We start from the raw sequence: 18,103 nt of genomic DNA on the forward strand, positions 1-18,103 counted from the left end.
GAGAGAACCCTCCTCCTCTAGTTGTCCTAGTTGATATATCAGAGATGGTGTGTGTGTACTAACTCTCCTCCTCTAGCCGCCCTAGCTGATATATCAGAGATGGTACTGCAGCTTCAGGGAACCATGATGAAGATGGAGAACTTCCAGAAGCTTCTAGAACTGAAGAAAGATCTGACAGGCATCCAGGACCTGGCTATACCGGGCAGGGTGAGGGAACAGTTTTACCTGACTTTGCTCTGACAACTATTGTCCTGATTTATCTGAAGTTGTAGTGCATCAATCCTCATGTTGTCCTTTAGTGTCTCTGATTTACAGAGATGATGTTGTTCATTGTTTACTCAGTGTGTTGTTTATGTACCCAATGCAGGAGTTTATCAGACTGGGATGTCTCAGTAAACTCTCAGGGAAAGGACTACAGCAGAGGATGTTCTTCCTGGTTAGTCATTACTTCCTACTTCCTGTCACATGACTCCTCTGCTCCTCACTCACAATTCAGGTATCCTATCCCTCTCTGTGTTCCTCTCCTCCTCCAGTTCAGTGATGTCTCATTATATCTCTGTGTCTCTCCCTCTCTCCCCCTCCAGTTCAGTGATGTCTCATTATATCTCTGTGTCCCTCCCTCTCTCCTCCTCCAGTTCAGTGATGTCTCATTATATCTCTGTGTCCCTCCCTCTCTCCTCCTCCAGTTCAGTGATGTCTCATTATATCTCTGTGTCCCTCTCTCCTCCTCCAGTTCAGTGATGTCTCATTATATCTCTGTGTCCCTCCCTCTCTCCTCCTCCAGTTCAGTGATGTCTCATTATATCTCTGTGTCCTTCCCTCTCTCCTCCTCCAGTTCAGTGATGTCTCATTATATATCTGTGTCCCTCCCTCTCTCCCCCTCCAGTTCAGTGATGTCTCATTATATCTCTGTGTCCCTCTACTCTCTCCTCCTCCAGTCCAGTGATGTCTCATTATATCTCTGTGTCCCTCCCTCTCTCCCCTCCAGTTCAGTGATGTCTCATTATATCTCTGTGTCCCTCCCTCTCTCCTCCTCCAGTTCAGTGATGTCTCATTATATCTCTGTGTCCCTCCCTCTCTCCTCCTCCAGTTCAGTGATGTCTCATTATATCTCTGTGTCCCTCCCTCTCTCCTCCAGTTCAGTGATGTCTCATTATATCTCTGTGTCCCTCCCTCTCTCCTCCTCCAGTTCAGTGATGTCTCATTATATCTCTGTGTCCTCCCTCTCTCTCCTCCAGTTCAGTGATGTCTCATTATATCTCTGTGTCCCCCTCTCTCCTCCTCCAGTTCAGTGATGTCTCATTATATCTCTGTGTCCCTCCCCTCTCTCCTCCTCCAGTTCAGTGATGTCTCATTATATCTCTGTGTCCCTCCCTCTCTCCTCCTCCAGTCCAGTGATGTCCCATTATATCTCTGTGTTCCTCTCCTCCTCCAGTTCAGTGATGTCTCATTATATCTCTGTGTCCCTCCCTCTCTCCCCTCCAGTTCAGTGATGTCTCATTATATCTCTGTGTCCCTCCCTCTCTCCTCCTCCAGTTCAGTGATGTCTCATTATATCTCTGTGTCCCTCTCTCCTCCTCCGTCAGTCTTCCTCCTCTCTCTCCTCCTCAGTTCAGTGATGTCTCATTATATCTCTGTGTCCCTCTACTCTCTCCTCCTCCAGTCCAGTGATGTCTCATTATATCTCTGTGTCCCTCTCTCCTCCTCCAGTTCAGTGATGTCTCATTATATCTCTGTGTTCCTCTCCTCTCTCCTCCTCCAGTTCAGTGATGTCTCATTATATCTCTGTGTCCCTCCCTCTCTCCCCCTCCAGTTCAGTGATGTCTCATTATATCTCTGTGTCCCTCCCTCTCTCCTCCTCCAGTTCAGTGATGTCTCATTATATCTCTGTGTCCCTCCTCTCTCTCCTCCTCCAGTTCAGTGATGTCTCATTATATCTCTGTGTCCTCCCTCTCTCCCCCTCCAGTTCAGTGATGTCTCATTATATCTCTGTGTCCCTCCCTCTCTCCTCCTCCAGTTCAGTGATGTCTCATTATATATCTGTGTCCCTCTCTCTCCTCCTCCAGTTCAGTGATGTCTCATTATATCTCTGTGTCCCTCCCTCTCTCCCCCTCCAGTTCAGTGATGTCTCATTATATCTCTGTGTCCCTCCCTCTCCTCCTCCAGTTCAGTGATGTCTCATTATATCTCTGTGTCCCTCCTCTCTCCCCCTCCAGTTCAGTGATGTCTCATTATATCTCTGTGTCCTCCCTCTCCCCCTCCCAGTTCAGTGATGTCTCATTATATCTCTGTGTCCCTCCCTCTCTCCTCCTCCAGTTCAGTGATGTCTCATTATATCTCTGTGTCCCTCCCTCTCTCCTCCTCCAGTTCAGTGATGTCTCATTATATCTCTGTGTCTCCCTCTCTCCCCCTCCAGTTCAGTGATGTCTCATTATATCTCTGTGTCCCTCCCTCTCTCTCCTCCTCCAGTTCAGTGATGTCTCATTATATCTCTGTGTCCCTCCTCTCTCCTCCTCCAGTTCAGTGATGTCTCATTATATCTCTGTGTCCCTCCCTCTCTCCTCCTCCAGTTCAGTGATGTCTCATTATATCTCTGTGTCCCTCCCTCTCTCCTCCTCCAGTTCAGTGATGTCTCATTATATCTCTGTGTCCCTCCTCTCTCCTCCTCCAGTTCAGTGATGTCTCATTATATCTCTGTGTCCCTCCCTCTCTCCTCCTCCAGTTCAGTGATGTCTCATTATATCTCTGTGTCCCTCTCTCTCCTCCTCCAGTTCAGTGATGTCTCATTATATCTCTGTGTCCCTCTCTCTCCTCCTCCAGTTCAGTGATGTCTCATTATATCTCTGTGTCCCTCCCTCTCTCCTCCTCCAGTTCAGTGATGTCTCATTATATCTCTGTGTCCCTCCCTCTCTCCCCCTCCAGTTCAGTGATGTCTCATTATATCTCTGTGTCCCTCCCTCTCTCCCCCTCCAGTTCAGTGATGTCTCATTATATCTCTGTGTCCCTCCCTCTCTCCTCCTCCAGTTCAGTGATGTCTCATTATATCTCTGTGTCCCTCCCTCTCTCCCCCTCCAGTTCAGTGATGTCTCATTATATCTCTGTGTCCCTCCCTCTCTCCCCTCCAGTTCAGTGATGTCTCATTATATCTCTGTGTCCCTCCCTCTCTCCTCCTCCAGTTCAGTGATGTCTCATTATATCTCTGTGTCCCTCCCTCTCTCCTCCTCCAGTTCAGTGATGTCTCATTATATCTCTGTGTCCTCCCTCTCTCCCCCTCCAGTTCAGTGATGTCTCATTATATCTCTGTGTCCCTCCCTCTCTCCTCCTCCAGTTCAGTGATGTCTCATTATATCTCTGTGTCCCTCCCTCTCTCCTCCTCCAGTTCAGTGATGTCTCATTATATCTCTGTGTCCCTCCTCTCTCCCTCCTCCAGTTCAGTGATGTCTCATTATATCTCTGTGTCCCTCCCTCTCCTCCTCCAGTTCAGTGATGTCTCATTATATCTCTGTGTCCCTCCCTCTCCTCCTCCAGTTCAGTGATGTCTCATTATATCTCTGTGTCCCTCTCTCCCTCCTCCAGTTCAGTGATGTCTCATTATATCTCTGTGTCCCTCCCTCTCTCCCCCTCCAGTTCAGTGATGTCTCATTATATCTCTGTGTCCCTCCCTCTCTCCTCCTCCAGTTCAGTGATGTCTCATTATATCTCTGTGTCTCTCCCTCTCTCCTCCTCCAGTTCAGTGATGTCTCATTATATCTCTGTGTCCCTCCCTCTCTCCTCCTCCAGTTCAGTGATGTCTCATTATATCTCTGTGTCCCTCCCTCTCTCCTCCTCCAGTTCAGTGATGTCTCATTATATCTCTGTGTCCCTCCTCTCTCCCTCCAGTTCAGTGATGTCTCATTATATCTCTGTGTCCCTCCCTCTCCTCCTCCAGTTCAGTGATGTCTCATTATATCTCTGTGTCCCTCTCTCTCCCCCTCCAGTTCAGTGATGTCTCATTATATCTCTGTGTCCCTCCCTCTCTCCCCTCCAGTTCAGTGATGTCTCATTATATCTCTGTGTCCCTCCCTCTCTCCTCCTCCAGTTCAGTGATGTCTCATTATATCTCTGTGTCTCCTCCTCTCTCCCCCTCCAGTTCAGTGATGTCTCATTATATCTCTGTGTCCCTCCCTCTCTCCTCCTCCAGTTCAGTGATGTCTCATTATATTCTGTGTCCCTCCCTCTCTCCTCTCCAGTTCAGTGATGTCTCATTATATCTCTGTCCCTCCCTCTCCCCCCTCCAGTTCAGTGATGTCTCATTATATCTCTGTGTCCCTCCCTCTCTCCCCCTCCAGTTCAGTGATGTCTCATTATATCTCTGTGTCCCTCCCTCTCTCTCCTCCTCAGTTCAGTGATGTCTCATTATATCTCTGTGTCCCTCCCTCTCTCCAGTCGATAGCCCCTCTCCAGTTCAGTGATGTCTCATTATATCTCTGTGTCCCTCCCTCTCTCCCCCTCCAGTTCAGTGATGTCTCATTATATCTCTGTGTCCCTCCCTCTCTCCAGTTCAGTGATGTCTCATTATATCTCTGTGTCCCTCCTCTCTCCTCCTCCAGTTCAGTGATGTCTCATTATATCTCTGTGTCCTCCCTCTCTCCCCTCCAGTTCAGTGATGTCTCATTATATCTCTGTGTCCCTCCCTCTCTCCCCCTCCAGTTCAGTGATGTCTCATTATATCTCTGTGTCCCTCCCTCTCTCCCCCTCCAGTTCAGTGATGTCTCATTATATCTCTGTGTCCCTCCTCTCTCCTCCTCCAGTTCAGTGATGTCTCATTATATCTCTGTGTCCCTCCCTCTCTCCTCCTCCAGTTCAGTGATGTCTCATTATATCTCTGTGTCCCTCCCTCTCTCCTCCTCCAGTTCAGTGATGTCTCATTATATCTCTGTGTCCCTCCCTCTCTCCTCCTCCAGTTCAGTGATGTCTCATTATATCTCTGTGTCCCTCCCTCTCTCCTCCTCCAGTTCAGTGATGTCTCATTATATCTCTGTGTCCCTCCCTCTCTCCCCCTCCAGTTCAGTGATGTCTCATTATATCTCTGTGTCCCTCCCTCTCTCCTCCTCCAGTTCAGTGATGTCTCATTATATCTCTGTGTCCCTCCCTCTCTCCTCCTCCAGTTCAGTGATGTCTCATTATATCTCTGTGTCCCTCCCTCTCTCCTCCTCCAGTTCAGTGATGTCTCATTATATCTCTGTGTCCCTCCCTCTCTCCCCCTCCAGTTCAGTGATGTCTCATTATATCTCTGTGTCCCTCTCTCTCTCCTCCTCCAGTTCAGTGATGTCTCATTATATCTCTGTGTCCCTCCCTCTCTCCTCCTCCAGTTCAGTGATGTCTCATTATATCTCTGTGTCCCTCCCTCTCTCCCCCTCCAGTTCAGTGATGTCTCATTATATCTCTGTGTCCCTCCCTCTCTCCCCCTCCAGTTCAGTGATGTCTCATTATATCTCTGTGTCCCTCCCCTCTCCCCCTCCAGTTCAGTGATGTCTCATTATATCTCTGTGTCCCTCCCTCTCTCCTCCCAGTTCAGTGATGTCTCATTATATCTCTGTGTCCCTCCCTCTCTCCTCCTCCAGTTCAGTGATGTCTCATTATATCTCTGTGTCCCTCCCTCTCTCCTCCTCCAGTTCAGTGATGTCTCATTATATCTCTGTGTCCCTCCCTCCTCTCCTCCTCCAGTTCAGTGATGTCTCATTATATCTCTGTGTCCCTCCTCTCTCCTCCTCCAGTTCAGTGATGTCTCATTATATCTCTGTGTCCCTCCCTCTCTCCCCCTCCAGTTCAGTGATGTCTCATTATATCTCTGTGTCCCTCCCTCCCTCTCTCCTCCTCAGTGATGTCTCATTATATCTCTGTGTCCCTCCCTCTCTCCTCCTCCAGTTCAGTGATGTCTCATTATATCTCTGTGTCCCTCCCTCTCTCCTCCTCCAGTTCAGTGATGTCTCATTATATCTCTGTGTCCCTCTCTCCTCCTCCAGTTCAGTGATGTCTCATTATATCTCTGTGTCCCTCCCTCTCTCCCCCTCCAGTTCAGTGATGTCTCATTATATCTCTGTGTTCCTCTCCTCCTCCAGTTCAGTGATGTCTCATTATATCTCTGTGTCCCTCCCTCTCTCCTCCTCCAGTTCAGTGATGTCTCATTATATCTCTGTGTCCCTCCCTCTCTCCTCCTCCAGTTCAGTGATGTCTCATTATATCTCTGTGTCCCTCCCTCTCTCCTCCTCCAGTTCAGTGATGTCTCATTATATCTCTGTGTCCCTCCCTCTCTCCCCCTCCAGTTCAGTGATGTCTCATTATATCTCTGTGTCCCTCTCTCCTCCTCCAGTTCAGTGATGTCTCATTATATCTCTGTGTCCCTCCCTCTCTCCTCCTCCAGTTCAGTGATGTCTCATTATATCTCTGTGTCCCTCCTCTCTCTCCTCCTCCAGTTCAGTGATGTCTCATTATATCTCTGTGTCCCTCCCTCTCTCCTCCTCCAGTTCAGTGATGTCTCATTATATCTCTGTGTCCCTCCCTCTCTCCTCCTCCAGTTCAGTGATGTCTCATTATATCTCTGTGTCCCTCCCTCTCTCCTCCTCCAGTTCAGTGATGTCTCATTATATCTCTGTGTCCCTTCCTCTCCTCCTCCAGTTCAGTGATGTCTCATTATATCTCTGTGTCCCTCCCTCTCTCCTCCTCCAGTTCAGTGATGTCTCATTATATCTCTGTGTCCCTCCCTCTCTCCTCCTCCAGTTCAGTGATGTCTCATTATATCTCTGTGTCCTCCTCTCTCCTCCTCCAGTTCAGTGATGTCTCATTATATCTCTGTGTCTCTCCCTCTCTCCCCCTCCAGTTCAGTGATGTCTCATTATATCTCTGTGTCCCTCCTCTCTCCTCCTCCAGTTCAGTGATGTCTCATTATATCTCTGTGTCCCTCCTCTCTCTCCTCCTCCAGTTCAGTGATGTCTCATTATATCTCTGTGTCCCTCCCTCTCTCCCTCCTCCAGTTCAGTGATGTCTCATTATATCTCTGTGTCCCTCCTCTCTCTCCTCCAGTTCAGTGATGTCTCATTATATCTCTGTGTCCCTCCCTCTCTCCCTCCAGTTCAGTGATGTCTCATTATATCTCTGTGTCCCTCCCTCTCTCCTCCTCCAGTTCAGTGATGTCTCATTATATCTCTGTGTCCCTCCCTCTCTCCCCTCCAGTTCAGTGATGTCTCATTATATCTCTGTGTCCCTCCCCTCTCTCCTCCAGTTCAGTGATGTCTCATTATATCTCTGTGTCCCTCCCTCTCTCCTCCTCCAGTTCAGTGATGTCTCATTATATCTCTGTGTCCCTCCTCTCTCCTCCAGTTCAGTGATGTCTCATTATATCTCTGTGTCCCTCCCTCTCTCCTCCTCCAGTTCAGTGATGTCTCATTATATCTCTGTGTCCCTCCTCTCTCTCCCTCCAGTTCAGTGATGTCTCATTATATCTCTGTGTCCCTCCCTCTCTCCCCTCCAGTTCAGTGATGTCTCATTATATCTCTGTGTCCCTCCCTCTCTCCTCCTCCAGTTCAGTGATGTCTCATTATATCTCTGTGTCCCTCCCTCTCTCCTCCTCCAGTTCAGTGATGTCTCATTATATCTCTGTGTCCCTCCCTCTCTCCTCCTCCAGTTCAGTGATGTCTCATTATATCTCTGTGTCCCTCCCTCTCTCCTCCTCCAGTTCAGTGATGTCTCATTATATCTCTGTGTCCCTCCCTCTCTCCTCCTCCAGTTCAGTGATGTCTCATTATATCTCTGTGTCCCTCCCTCTCTCCTCCTCCAGTTCAGTGATGTCTCATTATATCTCTGTGTCCCTCCCTCTCTCCTCCTCCAGTTCAGTGATGTCTCATTATATCTCTGTGTCCCTCTCTCCTCCTCCAGTTCAGTGATGTCTCATTATATCTCTGTGTCTCTCCCTCTCTCCCCCTCCAGTTCAGTGATGTCTCATTATATCTCTGTGTCCCTCCCTCTCTCCTCCTCCAGTTCAGTGATGTCTCATTATATCTCTGTGTCCCTCCCTCTCTCCTCCTCCAGTTCAGTGATGTCTCATTATATCTCTGTGTCCCTCCCTCTCTCCCCCTCCAGTTCAGTGATGTCTCATTATATCTCTGTGTCCCTCCCTCTCTCCCCCTCCAGTTCAGTGATGTCTCATTATATCTCTGTGTCCCTCCCCTCTCTCCCCCTCCAGTTCAGTGATGTCTCATTATATCTCTGTGTCCCTCCCTCTCTCCTCCAGTTCAGTGATGTCTCATTATATCTCTGTGTCCCTCCCTCTCTCCTCCTCCAGTTCAGTGATGTCTCATTATATCTCTGTGTCCCTCCCTCTCTCCTCCTCCAGTTCAGTGATGTCTCATTATATCTCTGTGTCCCTCCCTCTCTCCTCCTCCAGTTCAGTGATGTCTCATTATATCTCTGTGTCCCTCCCTCTCTCTCCTCCAGTTCAGTGATGTCTCATTATATCTCTGTGTCCTTCCCTCTCTCCTCCTCCAGTTCAGTGATGTCTCATTATATCTCTGTGTCCCTCCCTCTCTCCCCTCCAGTTCAGTGATGTCTCATTATATCTCTGTGTCCCTCCCTCTCTCCTCCTCCAGTTCAGTGATGTCTCATTATATCTCGTGTGTTCCTCTCCCCCCTCCAGTTCAGTGATGTCTCATTATATCCTCTCTCCTCCTCCAGTTCAGTGATGTCTCATTATATCTCTGTGTCCCTCCCTCTCTCCCCCTCCAGTTCAGTGATGTCTCATTATATCTCTGTGTCCCTCCTCTCTCCCCCTCCAGTTCAGTGATGTCTCATTATATCTCTGTGTTCCTCCTCTCTCCCCCTCCAGTTCAGTGATGTCTCATTATATCTCTGTGTCCCTCCCTCTCTCCCCCTCCAGTTCAGTGATGTCTCATTATATCTCTGTGTCCCTCCCTCTCTCCCCCTCCAGTTCAGTGATGTCTCATTATATCTCTGTGTCCCTCCCTCTCTCCTCCTCCAGTTCAGTGATGTCTCATTATACTCTCTGTGTCCCTCCCTCTCTCCCCCTCCAGTTCAGTGATGTCTCATTATATCTCTGTGTCCCTCCCTCTCTCCCCCTCCAGTTCAGTGATGTCTCATTATATCTCTGTGTCCCTCCCCTCTCTCCCCCTCCAGTTCAGTGATGTCTCATTATATCTCTGTGTCCCTCCCTCTCTCCCCCCTCCAGTTCAGTGATGTCTCATTATATCTCTGTGTCCCTCCTCTCCCCCTCCAGTTCAGTGATGTCTCATTATATCTCTGTGTCCCTCCTCTCTTCCCTCTCCTCCAGTCCAGTGATGTCTCATTATATCTCTGTGTCCCTCCCTCTCTCCCCCTCCAGTTCAGTGATGTCTCATTATATCTCTGTGTCCCTCCCTCTCTCCTCCAGTTCAGTGATGTCTCATTATATCTCTGTGTCCCTCCCTCTCTCCTCCAGTTCAGTGATGTCTCATTATATCTCTGTGTCCCTCCCTCTCTCCCCCTCCAGTTCAGTGATGTCTCATTATATCTCTGTGTCCCTCCTCTCTCTCCTCCTCCAGTTCAGTGATGTCTCATTATATCTCTGTGTCCCTCCCTCTCTCCTCCTCCAGTTCAGTGATGTCTCATTATATCTCTGTGTCCCTCCTCTCTCTCCTCCAGTTCAGTGATGTCTCATTATATCTCTGTGTCCCTCCCTCCTCCTCCAGTTCAGTGATGTCTCATTATATCTCTGTGTCCCTCCCTCTCTCCCTCCAGTTCAGTGATGTCTCATTATATCTCTGTGTCCCTCCCTCTCTCCCCCTCCAGTTCAGTGATGTCTCATTATATCTCTGTGTCCCTCCCTCTCTCCTCCTCCAGTTCAGTGATGTCTCATTATATCTCTGTGTCCCTCCCTCTCTCCCTCCTCCAGTTCAGTGATGTCTCATTATATCTCTGTGTCCCTCCCTCTCTCCTCCTCCAGTTCAGTGATGTCTCATTATATCTCTGTGTCCCTCTCTCCTCCTCCAGTTCAGTGATGTCTCATTATATCTCTGTGTCCCTCCCTCTCTCCTCCTCCAGTTCAGTGATGTCTCATTATATCTCTGTGTCCCTCCCTCTCTCCCCCTCCAGTTCAGTGATGTCTCATTATATCTCTGTGTCCCTCCCTCTCTCCTCCTCCAGTTCAGTGATGTCTCATTATATCTCTGTGTCCCTCCCTCCTCCTCCAGTTCAGTGATGTCTCATTATATCTCTGTGTCCCTCCCTCTCTCCTCCTCCAGTTCAGTGATGTCTCATTATATCTCTGTGTCCCTCCCTCTCTCCTCCTCCAGTTCAGTGATGTCTCATTATATCTCTGTGTCCCTCCCTCTCCTCCTCCAGTTCAGTGATGTCTCATTATATCTCTGTGTCCCTCCCTCTCTCCCTCCAGTTCAGTGATGTCTCATTATATCTCTGTGTCCCTCCTCTCTCCCCTCCAGTTCAGTGATGTCTCATTATATCTCTGTGTCCCTCCCTCTCTCCCCCTCCAGTTCAGTGATGTCTCATTATATCTCTGTGTTCCTCCCTCCCCCTCCAGTTCAGTGATGTCTCATTATATCTCTGTGTCCCTCCCTCTCTCCTCCTCCAGTCCAGTGATGTCTCATTATATCTCTGTGTCCCTCCTCTCTCTCTCCTCCAGTTCAGTGATGTCTCATTATATCTCCTGTCTCCCTCTCCTCTCTCCAGTTCAGTGATGTCCCATTATATCTCTGTGTCCCTCCTCCTCCTCCAGTTCAGTGATGTCTCATTATATCTCTGTGTCCCTCCCTCTCTCCTCCTCCAGTTCAGTGATGTCTCATTATATCTCTGTGTCCCTCCCTCTCTCCTCCTCCAGTCCAGTGATGTCTCATTATATCTCTGTGTCCCTCCCTCTCTCCTCCTCCAGTTCAGTGATGTCTCATTATATCTCTGTGTCCCTCCCTCCTCCTCCAGTTCAGTGATGTCTCATTATATCTCTGTGTCCCTCCTCTCTCCCCCTCCAGTTCAGTGATGTCTCATTATATCTCTGTGTCCCTCCCTCTCTCCTCCTCCAGTTCAGTGATGTCTCATTATATCTCTGTGTCCCTCCCTCTCTCCCCCTCCAGTTCAGTGATGTCTCATTATATCTCTGTGTCCCTCTCTCTCCCCCTCCAGTTCAGTGATGTCTCATTATATCTCTGTGTCCCTCCCTCTCTCCTCCAGTTCAGTGATGTCTCATTATATCTCTGTGTCCCTCCCTCTCTCCCCTCCAGTTCAGTGATGTCTCATTATATCTCTGTGTCCCTCCCTCTCTCCTCCTCCAGTTCAGTGATGTCTCATTATATCTCTGTGTCCCTCCCTCTCTCCCCCTCCAGTTCAGTGATGTCTCATTATATCTCTGTGTCCCTCCCTCTCTCCCCCTCCAGTCCAGTGATGTCTCATTATATCTCTGTGTCCCTCCCTCTCTCCTCCTCCTTTCAGTGATGTCTCATTATATCTCTGTGTCCCTCCCTCTCTCCCCCTCCAGTTCAGTGATGTCTCATTATATCTCTGTGTCCCTCCCTCTCTCCTCCTCCAGTTCAGTGATGTCTCATTATATCTCTGTGTCCCTCCCTCTCTCCTCCTCCAGTTCAGTGATGTCTCATTATATCTCTGTGTCCCTCCCTCTCTCCCCCTCCAGTTCAGTGATGTCTCATTATATCTCTGTGTCCTTCCCTCTCTCCTCCCATTATATCTCTGTGCCCCTCCCTCTCTCCCCCTCCAGTTCAGTGATTCGCTGGTGTACACAAGCAGAGGGATGACCGCAGACAACCAGTTCAAGGTTCACGGCCAGCTGCCTCTCTACGGCATGACAGTACGAGTCTCCAGAACCTGAACCGTAACATTATGGGCCAGTTTCCTGGACATAGATAAAGCCTTGTCCTGGACTAAAAAGCCAGATATACAGAGAATCTCCATCAATAATGCTTTTTAGTCCAGGACAAGGCTTTATCTATGTCCAGGAAACTGGCCCTATGGTGTCAGCTTTAGATAACATAACACCGCTGTAAGTCAGCTCTGTCTCTCCTCTGATCCAACCCCTGTGTCTGTGTCCTCAGATCAGGGAGAGTGAGGATGACTGGGGAGTTCCTCATTCCTTCACCCTGTTTGGTCAGCGCCAGTCTGTCGTCCTGGCAGCAAGGTAAAAGTGTTCTAGATGTGTTCTAGAGAGTTTAGGGTGGTTTAGAGTGTTCAGGAGTGTTCTAGATGTGTTCTAGAGAGTTTAGGGTGTTGTAGGGTAGTTTAGAGTGTTCAGGAGTGTTCTAGATGTGTTCTAGAGAGTTTAGGGTGTTGCAGGGTGGTTTAGAGAGTTCAGGAGTGTTCTAGAGAGTTTAGGGTGTTGTAGGGTGGTTTAGAGATTTCAGGAGTGTTCTAGAGAGTTTAGGGTGTTGTAGGGTGGTTTAGAGAGTTCAGGAGTGTTCTAGAGAGTTTAGGGTGTTGTAGGGTGGTTTAGAGAGTTCAGGAGTGTTCTAGAGAGTTTAGGGTGTTGTAGGGTGGTTTAGAGAGTTCAGGAGTGTTCTAGAGAGTTTAGGGTGTTGTAGGGTGGTTTAGAGAGTTCAGGAGTGTTCTAGAGAGTTTAGGGTGTTGTAGGGTGGTTTAGATTGTTCAGGAGTGTTCTAGTTGTGTTCTAGAGAGTTTAGGGTGTTGCAGGGTGGTTTAGAGAGTTCAGGAGTGTTCTAGAGAGTTTAGGGTGTTGTAGGGTGGTTTAGATTGTTCAGGAGTGTTCTAGATGTGTTCTAGAGTTATAGGGTGTTGTAGGGTGGTTTAGATTGTTCAGGAGTGTTCTAGTTGTGTTCTAGAGAGTTTAGGGTGTTGCAGGGTGGTTTAGAGAGTTCAGGAGTGTTTTAGAGAGTTTAGGGTGTTGTAGGGTGGTTTAGATTGTTCAGGAGTGTTCTAGATGTGTTCTAGAGAGTTTAGGGTGTTGTAGGGTGGTTTAGAGAGTTCAGGAGTGTTCTAGAGAGTTTAGGGTGTTGTAGGGTGGTTTAGATTGTTCAGGAGTGTTCTAGATGTGTTCTAGAGAGTTTAGGGTGTTGTAGGGTGGTTTAGATTGTTCAGGAGTGTTCTAGTTGTGTTCTAGAGAGTTTAGGGTGTTGCAGGGTGGTTTAGGGAGTCCAGGAGTGTTCTAGAGAGTTTAGGGTGTTGTAGGGTGGTTTAGAGAGTTCAGGAGTGTTCTAGAGAGTTTAGGGTGTTGTAGGGTGGTTTAGATTGTTCAGGAGTGTTCTAGAGAGTTTAGGGTGTTGCAGGGTGGTTTAGATTGTTCAGGAGTGTTCTAGATGTGTTCTATAGAGTTTAGGGTGTTGTAGGGTGTTCTAGATGTGTTCTAGATGTGTTCTAGAGAGTTTAGGGTGTTGTAGGGTGGTTTAGAGAGTTCAGGAGTGTTCTAGAGAGTTTAGGGTGTTGTAGGGTGGTTTAGAGAGTTCAGGAGTGTTCTAGAGAGTTTAGGGTGTTGCAGGGTGGTTTAGAGAGTTCAGGAGTGTTCTAGAGAGTTTAGGGTGTTGTAGGGTGGTTTAGAGAGTTCAGGAGTGTTCTAGAGAGTTTAGGGTGTTGCAGGGTGGTTTAGAGAGTTCAGGAGTGTTCTAGAGAGTTTAGGGTGTTGTAGGGTGGTTTAGATTGTTCAGGAGTGTTCTAGATGTGTTCTAGAGAGTTTAGGGTGTTGTAGGGTGGTTTAGATTGTTCAGGAGTGTTCTAGTTGTGTTCTAGAGAGTTTAGGGTGTTGCAGGGTGGTTTAGGAGTCCAGGAGTGTTCTAAGAGTTTAGGGGTTGTAGGGTGGTTTAGAGAGTTCAGGAGTGTTCTAGAGAGTTTAGGGTGTTGTAGGGTGGTTTAGATTGTTCAGGAGTGTTCTAGAGAGTTTAGGGTGTAGGGTGGTTTAGATTGTTCAGGAGTGTTCTAGATGTGTTCTATAGAGTTTAGGGTGTTGTAGGGTGTTCTAGATGTGTTCTAGATGTGTTCTAGAGAGTTTAGGGTGTTGTAGGGTGGTTTAGAGAGTTCAGGAGTGTTCTAGAGAGTTTAGGGTGTTGTAGGGTGGTTTAGAGAGTTCAGGAGTGTTCTAGAGAGTTTAGGGTGTTGCAGGGTGGTTTAGAGAGTTCAGGAGTGTTCTAGAGAGTTTAGGGTGTTGTAGGGTGGTTTAGAGAGTTCAGGAGTGTTCTAGAGAGTTTAGGGTGTTGCAGGGTGGTTTAGAGAGTTCAGGAGTGTTCTAGAGAGTTTAGGGTGTTGCAGGGTGGTTTAGAGAGTTCAGGAGTGTTCTAGAGAGTTTAGGGTGTTGTAGGGTGGTTTAGATTGTTCAGGAGTGTTCTAGATGTGTTCTAGAGAGTTTAGGGTGTTGTAGGGTGGTTTAGATTGTTCAGGAGTGTTCTAGATGTGTTCTATAGAGTTTAGGGTGTTGTAGGGTGGTTTAGAGTGTTCTAGATGTGTTCTAGATGTGTTCTATAGAGTTTAGGGTGTTGTAGGGTGGTTTAGATTGTTCAGGAGTGTTCTAGATGTGTTCTAGAGAGTTTAGGGTGTTGTAGGGTGGTTTAGATTGTTCAGGAGTGTTCTAGATGTGTTCTAGAGAGTTTAGGGTGTTGTAGGGTGGTTTAGATTGTTCAGGAGTGTTCTAGTTGTGTTCTAGAGAGTTTAGGGTGTTGCAGGGTGGTTTAGAGAGTTCAGGAGTGTTCTAGAGAGTTTAGGGTGTTGTAGGGTGGTTTAGAGAGTTCAGGAGTGTTCTAGATGTGTTCTATAGAGTTTAGGGTGTTGTAGGGTGGTTTAGAGTGTTCTAGATGTGTTCTAGATGTGTTCTAGAGAGTTTAGGGTGTTGTAGGGTGGTTTAGAGAGTTCAGGAGTGTTCTAGAGAGTTTAGGGTGTTGCAGGGTGGTTTAGATTGTTCAGGAGTGTTCTAGATGTGTTCTATAGAGTTTAGGGTGTTGTAGGGTGTTCTAGATGTGTTCTAGAGAGTTTAGGGTGTTGTAGGGTGGTTTAGATTGTTCAGGAGTGTTCTAGTTGTGTTCTAGAGAGTTTAGGGTGTTGCAGGGTGGTTTAGGGAGTCCAGGAGTGTTCTAGAGAGTTTAGGGTGTTGTAGGGTGGTTTAGATTGTTCAGGAGTGTTCTAGAGAGTTTAGGGTGTGAGGGTGGTTTAGATTGTTCAGGAGTGTTCTAGATGTGTTTATAGAGTTTAGGGTGTTGTAGGGTGTTCTAGAGTGTGTTCTAGATGTGTTCTAGAGAGTTTAGGGTGTTGTAGGGTGGTTTAGAGAGTTCAGGAGTGTTCTAGAGAGTAGGGTGTAGGGTGGTTTAGAGAGTTCAGGAGTGTTCTAGAGAGTTTAGGGTGTTGCAGGGTGGTTTAGAGAGTTCAGGAGTGTTCTAGAGAGTTAGGTGTAGGGTGGTTTAGAGGTTCAGGAGTGTTCTAGAGAGTTTAGGGTGTTGCAGGGTGGTTTAGAGAGTTCAGGAGTGTTCTAGAGAGTTTAGGGTGTTGCAGGTGGTTTAGAGGAGTTCAGGAGTGTTCTAGAGAGTTTAGGTGTTGTAGGGTGGTTTAGATTGTTCAAGAGTGTTCTAGATGTGTTCTAGAGGAGTTTAGGGTGTTGTAGGGTGGTTTAGATTGTTCAGGAGTGTTCTAGGTGTGTCTAGAGTTTAGGGTGTTGTAGGGTGGTTTAGAGTGTTCTAGATGTGTTCTAGATGTGTTCTATAGAGTTTAGGGTGTTGTAGGGTGGTTTAGATTGTTCAGGAGTGTTCTAGATGTGTTCTAGAGAGTTTAGGGTGTTGTAGGGTGGTTTAGATTGTTCAGGAGTGTTCTAGATGTGTTCTAGAGAGTTTAGGGTGTTGTAGGGTGGTTTAGATTGTTCAGGAGTGTTCTAGTTGTGTTCTAGAGAGTTTAGGGTGTTGCAGGGTGGTTTAGAGAGTTCAGGAGTGTTCTAGAGAGTTTAGGGTGTTGTAGGGTGGTTTAGAGAGTTCAGGAGTGTTCTAGATGTGTTCTATAGAGTTTAGGGTGTTGTAGGGTGGTTTAGAGTGTTCTAGATGTGTTCTAGATGTGTTCTAGAGAGTTTAGGGTGTTGTAGGGTGGTTTAGAGAGTTCAGGAGTGTTCTAGAGAGTTTAGGGTGTTGCAGGGTGGTTTAGATTGTTCAGGAGTGTTCTAGATGTGTTCTATAGAGTTTAGGGTGTTGTAGGGTGTTCTAGATGTGTTCTAGATGTGTTCTAGAGAGTTTAGGGGTGTAGGGTGGTTTAGAGAGTTCAGGAGTGTTCTAGAGAGTTTAGGGTGTTGTAGGGTGGTTTAGAGTGTTCAGGAGTGTTCTAGAGAGTTTGGGTGTTGCAGGGTGGTTTAGAGAGTTCAGGAGTGTTCTAGAGAGTTTAGTGTAGGGTGGTTTAGAGAGTTCAGGAGTGTTCTAGAGAGTTTAGGGTGTTGAGGGTGGTTTAGAGAGTTCAGGAGTGTTCTAGAGAGTTTAGGGTGTTGCAGGGTGGTTTAGAGAGTTCAGGAGTGTTCTAGAGAGGGTTGTAGGGTGGTTTAGATTGTTCAGGAGTGTTCTAGATGTGTTCTAGAGAGTTTAGGGTGTTGTAGGGTGGTTTAGATTGTTCAGGAGTGTTCTAGATGTGTTCTATAGAGTTTAGGGTGTTGTAGGGTGGTTTAGAGTGTTCTAGATGTGTTCTATAGAGTTAGGTGTAGGGTGGTTTAGAGTGTTCAGGAGTGTTCTAGATGTGTTCTAGAGAGTTTAGGGTGTTGTAGGGTGGTTTAGATTGTTCAGGAGTGTTCTAGATGTGTTCTAGAGAGTTTAGGGTGTTGAGAGTGTAGGGTGGTTTAGAGTGTTCAGGAGTGTTCTAGGTGTGGGTTCTAGAGAGTTTAGGGTGTTGTAGGGTGGTTTAGAGAGTTCAGGAGTGTTCTAGAGAGTTTAGGGTGAGGGTGGTTTAGAGAGTTCAGGAGTGTTCAGAGTGTTCTATAGAGTTTAGGGTGTTGTAGGGTGGTTTAGAGTGTTCTAGAGTGTGTTCTAGATGTGTTCTAGAGAGTTTAGGGTGTTGTAGGGTGGTTTAGAGAGTTCAGGAGTGTTCTAGAGAGTTGGGTGTTGCAGGGTGGTTTAGAGAGTTCAGGAGTGTTCTAGAGAGTTTAGGGTGTTGCAGGGTGGTTTAGAGAGTTCAGGAGTGTTCTAGAGAGTTTAGGGTGTTGTAGGGTGGTTTAGAGTGTTCTAGATGTGTTCTAGATGTGTTCTATAGAGTTTAGGGTGTTGTAGGGTGGTTTAGAGTGTTCAGGAGTGTTCTAGATGTGTTCTAGAGAGTTTAGAGTGTTCTAGAGCAGGGGTGTCAAACTCATTTTGCCCCGGGGGCCGCATTCTGTCATCAACGAGGTCCGTAGGGCCGCACTGAAAATGGGTCATATTTCCTCGCTGTCAAAATTTGTCCTCTATCCTTCGTTTTGGTAATTTCCTATGATCCCTGACTGTCTAGCTTTCATTTCGGTGATTATTAGCGAGCTGGATACAGTCCGAAATCTGTATGAATATAGGTCCATTCTCAGTTCTACACCGTTTCATTGTGTAATGATGTATCAAGCACAGATGCTCATCAGATTAACTCTATGAAATATGAATTAGTGTTAACCTCAATACTGAACCTTTTGTTCTGCTGTGGCGTTCCCCTGCTGTAATAACCCTCTCCTCTTCTCCCCTCGCTGTAGGTAGTAATCCATATCTGTACTCTGTACAGGGGCTTGCTAAGGTATTCACCCCCCTTGGCGTTTCTCCTATTTTATTGCCTTACAACCTGGAATTAAAATTGATTTTTTGGGGGGGGTTGTATCATTTGATTTACACAACATGCCTACCACTTTGAAGATGCAAAATATTTTTTTATTGTGAAACAAACAAGAATTAAGACAAAAAACTGAAAACTTGAGCGCAGTATAACTATTCACCCCCCAAAGTCAATACTTTGTAGAGCCACCTTTTGCAGCAATTACAGCTGCAAGTCTCTTGGGGTATGTCTCTATAAGCTTGGCACATCTAGCCACTGGGATTTTTGCCTATTCTTCAAGGCAAAACTGCTCCAGCTCCTTCAAGTTGGATGGGTTCCACTGGTGTACAGGAATCTTTAAGTCATACCACAGATGGTGTTCTCGGGGTGA

At 47.2% G+C, this 18,103-nt stretch overlaps 1 protein-coding gene across 2 annotated transcripts in view; it reads left to right on the forward strand.

Moving 5' to 3' along the window:
- The window catches only part of LOC121562294 (FERM, ARHGEF and pleckstrin domain-containing protein 1-like), a 189,069-nt gene that overhangs the window by 134,111 nt on the left and 36,855 nt on the right, over positions 1 to 18,103 (forward strand). The window contains exons 19-22 of one of the 2 annotated variants that reach the window (XM_045215187.1): positions 77 to 207; positions 368 to 436; positions 11,753 to 11,842; positions 12,087 to 12,169. In XM_045215187.1, coding sequence (XP_045071122.1) covers positions 77 to 207; positions 368 to 436; positions 11,753 to 11,842; positions 12,087 to 12,169 — 373 coding nt within the window. Of the gene's footprint in view, positions 1 to 76; positions 208 to 367; positions 437 to 11,752; positions 11,843 to 12,086; positions 12,201 to 18,103 lie in introns of those variants that run through there. The other variant, XM_045215186.1, reaches the window with a different exon arrangement.

Source organism: Coregonus clupeaformis, unplaced genomic scaffold, assembly GCF_020615455.1.
Source record: "Coregonus clupeaformis isolate EN_2021a unplaced genomic scaffold, ASM2061545v1 scaf0388, whole genome shotgun sequence".
Lineage (NCBI taxonomy): Eukaryota > Metazoa > Chordata > Actinopteri > Salmoniformes > Salmonidae > Coregonus > Coregonus clupeaformis.